This window comes from Dryas octopetala, chromosome 7 (assembly GCF_963921425.1).
Source record: "Dryas octopetala chromosome 7, drDryOcto1.1, whole genome shotgun sequence".
NCBI classification, from domain to species: domain Eukaryota; kingdom Viridiplantae; phylum Streptophyta; class Magnoliopsida; order Rosales; family Rosaceae; genus Dryas; species Dryas octopetala.
The window spans coordinates 15,484,919-15,489,844 of record NC_141372.1 but is presented as its reverse complement, the minus strand read 5'-3'; the positions used below and the strand labels follow the sequence as shown (position 1 = coordinate 15,489,844).

Here is a 4,926-nt window from a genome sequence, read left to right as displayed (position 1 = left end):
TCAATACCATCACCAGCTCAATTAAAGAATGGGCCACCAAAGAAGGAGACAAAGTAAGGTCAGTACATCCTCCAAACATTCCTATAATTGTTTCTGGAACTGTGGCTGCACCAGTTAAAGCTTATTCTCTGGAGCAGACAATGAGGCAAAGGTGAGTTATAAGCATATTGATGCCTTAGTACAGCAGAACAATTATACCAATCTATTCTTGCAGATCTTAGGAGAACAAGCCAGTAGGATTGAAGATAGTTTAAATGAACTAACTCCTAAAAAGGAAGACTTAAAGTCTAAGGTGGTTTTTGTTTTCTTGAGTGATCAATCCATATGCCCTCGCAATTATCTCTCTTGTAAGTGTTATCACCATCACCAAGTATATCATCAAATTCCTCGACAGATGGTATTCCTTCAGTAAAGGATTGAGCGTGAACACCAGTGTCCCCTAAGTCATCCTCATGTGCACCATCTTGATAATCTCTAGTCGGGGCTGCAAGCACTACTGACCAGCCAGAGTCGAGTGGGTCCTCTACATAAAAGACTTGCTTCACTTGGGCAGCCAAAGCAAATACGTCTCTCTTGTGACCTATTTTATTCAAGTTTACCAAAAGGAACCCTAATTCATCTGTTTTTATTCCCTTGTTATTCTCTACCCATTCACACTTAAACAAAGGCACTTGAAAACCGTTATAATCAAGCTCCCAAATCTCTTGGATAACCCCATAGAAAGCCATATCAGCGTAAACTGGATTTTTATCCTTCGCGCTCGCCACCTGCATTGTATTTGCCACCAAGCTCACCCCACTGTTTTGGACAGAACGTACCATGTCACGTGCCTTTGTGTGATAATGGCACCCCCCTATCTCATAACCCTCGTATTTAAGCACACTCATAGGTGGCCCTTGAGCTAGTCGCCTCACTGAGGGTGTTATGTCATTTGATCCACTGTTTATCTCATCTGCCACCTATATTAATTATTAATGGTTAATTAACACTTTTAAAATATATTAATTATTACCAAACGTTTACAAAGGGTAAGTGCATTGAAAGGGTAATTAAAAGTATAATACCTTGTCACGTAACCAATAGATAAACGTGCGGTTATGCTCATCTAGCATCCACTTTTCACTCTTCTTTTTACTCTTATAAAAGTCACTCAAGTAAGCTTTATGTAATCTGCAAATAGATTTCATAAAATTTAATAAATTGTAACTTACTATAAGTGTTAATTAGTAACTTAGTTATTCTATAAGTGCTAGTGGTGGATAAAATGTAACTTACTTAGCATAAGGGTCGACCTCATCAGCATTCTCCAATACACAACGGTGTGCCTGCTCCCAGTCTTCACGATGGACTGATTGTACCTTAGCACCTGAGATAGGTCTGCTAAGGGTTGGTTGACCCATTCGCGAAGGCGGGATTCCAACTGATTTTGCATCAGACAAATATTCGGAGCAAAACTCCACAGCTTCCTCACCTATATAATTCTCAGCGATGCTGCCCTCCGGACGGTTACGGTTCCTTACAAAACCCTTTAGCACTTTCATGCCTCTTTCAAATGGATACATCCATCTATAATAGACCGGTCCACACAATCGAACCTCTCTAATAAGGTGCACAGTTAAGTGAACCATTATATCGAAGAATGAAGGTGGAAAGATCTTCTCCAACAAACACAATGTGGTTACAAGTTCTGATTGGATTTTATCCAACTTTGACACATCAATCACTTTATTACATAGGGAATTAAAGAAGAAACATAACCTAGTAATCGCGTATCTCACATGCTTGGGTAGCACCGAACGTATGGCTACTGGTAACAATTGTTGCATCAAGGCGTGGCAATCATGGGACTTAAGACCAAATAGTTTCAACTCTTGCATGGATACTAGATTTCTTATATTCGAGTTGTAACCTTCTGGGACCTTTATACCCATCAAAGATCTGCACAATGCCTGTTTCTCACCCCTAGACAGTGTATATGGAGCAGCAGGTAGAAAGGTTCTTTTCGGCCCAACTTCGGGTGCCAAGTCAAGTCGTACCCCTATTTCCATAAGATCTAGAAGGGCAGCAATCTCATCTTTTGTCTTCCCTGGAATGTTTAGTAAGGTTCCAATAACACTCTCGCACACGTTCTTTTCGATGTGCATAACATCTAGAGAATGCCGAATGTGAAGAGACTTCCAATATTCAAGGTCAAAGAATATGAACCTTTTCTTCCAACATGGAACATGAGTTTCACCACCTAGGCTGCTCTTTACATGTTGCTTTCCGAAGATACAATTGATACCCGACACTTTAGCTAAGACCTCCTCTCCACTTAGAGGTTTAGGAGCAGAACCAAATTCCTGCTTGTTATTAAACGCTGTCATTTGATTCCGATATGGATGGTGGCGTGGCAAGAACCTTTTGTGGCCTTGAAAACTGATTTTCCTACCATGTTTCAGCCTAACACTATCCGTGTTTTCACCGCAGATGGGACACGCTTTATACCCTTTAACGGTGCACCCCGACAAATTACCATAAGCGGGAAAGTCATTGATTGTCCACAAGAGTATACCCTTCAAGGTAAATGTGTTTTTTCTAAACCCATCGTACACCCCATCAATTCCATTCCATAATGCTTTTAGATCATCAATCAATGGTTGCAAATAGACATCTATGTCATTTCCTGGCTGCTTAGGACCGGAAATCAAAAGAGTTAACATCATAAACTTCCTCTTCATGCAAAGCCATGGAGGAAGGTTATACGTCACTAAGATGACGGGCCAGCAACTATATCGGCTACTTAAGGAACTGTGTGGGTTGATCCCATCTGCCGAAAGAGCCAACCTTAGATTTCTAGGCTCACTTCCAAAATCTGGCCACTTATGGTCAACCAACTTCCAAGCCGGAGAATCAGCTGGATGACGTAGCATGCCATCGTTGACTCTATGATCGGCATGCCAAGTAAGATGCTTTGATGTCTCACCACATTTAAACATTCGTTTAAACCTTGGAATAGGTGGAAAGTACCACAAGACTTTTGCCGGAACCCCTTCTTGCTCAACCCCTTGCTTGTTTAATTTCCACCTAGATAGGTCACACTTGGGGCACTTACTTTCATCTTCGTACTCATTTCTATACAAAATACAATCGTTTAGGCATGCATGAATCTTATCATACTCCATTCCTAAAGCAGACAATGTCTTCTTTGCCTCATACATAGACAAGGGTAGCACATGACTTTTTGGCAGCATATCACCAATAGCAACCAGCAGTTCAGAAAAGCTAATATCAGACCACCCATGTTTTGCCTTCAGATTGAATAGTCTAACCAATGCAGATAGTTTGTTGTACTTCACACAATTATCATATAAGGGTCTCAATCCTTCATCAACATAATGACTAAACTCGTATGGATTATCATGGAAATTATCAAAGGCACTTTCGCACATGTTTACTGTTTCGGACCCACAGACACTAGGTTCTCTTTCGTTTTCTGTATTTCTACTTGTACAACCAGCAACTTCACCATGCCATATCCACTTTGCATACCTTGTGTCAAAACCATTAAAGTATAGATGCTCCCTAATCACTCTAACGGTATGCCTTTCCAAGTTTACACATTTCAAGCAAGGACAATGGATGTACTTCGGATTGGTAGCATTCTGTAATCCAATTCTCAAAAAACTCTCAACTCCCTCCTCATACTCCACAGACCTTTTATCAGCATGCATCCATGTTTTATCCATACTCTTACACAAAATAACACCATTTCAATACGAACCCAATTAAACATATGCAAAAGGAAGCATATTAACTGATAATATATAACTAATATTAATGTCAATTTTAATTAGCAGAAACTCATCTAAAGAACACATATACCTTTACCTAGAACTCATCAAATATTCAATTATATTGACACCATATGACCTAGTTGAAGCCTGGCAATGTATTGGGTTTAAACCTATATATCTTTACCTAGAACTCTACCCTTAATTGCAAAACCCACATAATATATTAGACCTCAAACCCAAAATCAAACGAATTAACCACATACCCAAATTCATAACACAGTCGACCCAAGTTCCATATTTCAATTAAATACAAACAATTCCAGCACCCAAATTCAAACAGACCCAAGTTCAAACAATCTACAAAACACCCAAATACAAACAAATCCAAATTCCAAAAACACCCAAATAACAAAACACCCAAATAGCAATGCATACATGTTCAAACAACTTGCAGATATTAGAAGCATTAATCCGGAATCTAAAATTCAAATTAAAAAGAAAAAATAACAAAACAATCTCATCAAATACCTGAAATCGCGAAGGCTGGGTGGGGGTATCGGGAAGGGTTCTCTGGGTCGATCTCGATCTCGCGACGTTGTCCAGAATCTTCTCTCCTCTCTCTTTCTCACTTCCCGACTTCTCAGACTTCTCTCTGTCTCTCTGTCTCTCTGTCTCTCTGTCGCCTTCGCTCTCTACAAGCCTTCGCGCGGGCTCAACCCATCGATCTCGATCTGCAAGCGTTCGCTCTCAACGTCTTAAGGCTGGGTGGATTGGAAAACCAGCTAGCTAGCTTAACCTTCGAGCTCAATACATATATCTTCGTTAGAGATTGATGAAGAAGATGATGAGTTAGGGTGTGGGTTTGAGTCTGGTTCAGTTTGGATGTGAGTGACTGAGTGTGGGTGTGTGAGTCTAAGTGTATAAACGCGGGCTGCAAAATTTTTTTTAAGTCACGAACAGTACCCCTATTTTCCCATTCTAAAATTTAAGCATCATTTATTTGTATAGATATCACTTTTAAATCAGGGTTAATAAATTTGTCCAACATAATATATCACATTCAAAATCCTGATGATATATAAACTAGTTTAAATATCATTTTTTGAAAAAAAAACTTTTTAACGATATTAAAAACCATATTATATCGAAT

At 39.5% G+C, this 4,926-nt stretch overlaps 1 protein-coding gene across 1 annotated transcript; it reads right to left on the bottom strand.

Moving 5' to 3' along the window:
• Positions 1–287: 287 nt before the first annotated feature.
• Positions 288–3,728, bottom strand: LOC147280034 (uncharacterized). Its single transcript, XM_086252116.1, has 3 exons — positions 1,276–3,728; positions 1,065–1,170; positions 288–959 (listed from the first exon to the last, which is right to left on the bottom strand). The coding sequence occupies exons 1-3, from the start codon at positions 3,726–3,728 to the stop codon at positions 288–290; spliced, it is 3,231 nt and encodes a 1,076-aa protein (XP_086108242.1).
• Between the last annotated feature and the right edge of the window lie 1,198 nt (positions 3,729–4,926).

Excerpts from the sequence above, each read along its gene's own strand:
- LOC147280034 (XM_086252116.1), bottom strand. The coding sequence starts at position 3,728 with ATGGATAAAACATGGATGCATGCTGATAAAAGGTCTGTGGAGTATGAG. Across the intron at positions 1,171-1,275 it reads GAGGTCGACCCTTATGCTAA|ATTACATAAAGCTTACTTGA; the intron begins GTAAGTTACATT and ends ATCTATTTGCAG. Across the intron at positions 960-1,064 it reads TCTATTGGTTACGTGACAAG|GTGGCAGATGAGATAAACAG; the intron begins GTATTATACTTT and ends TAATTAATATAG.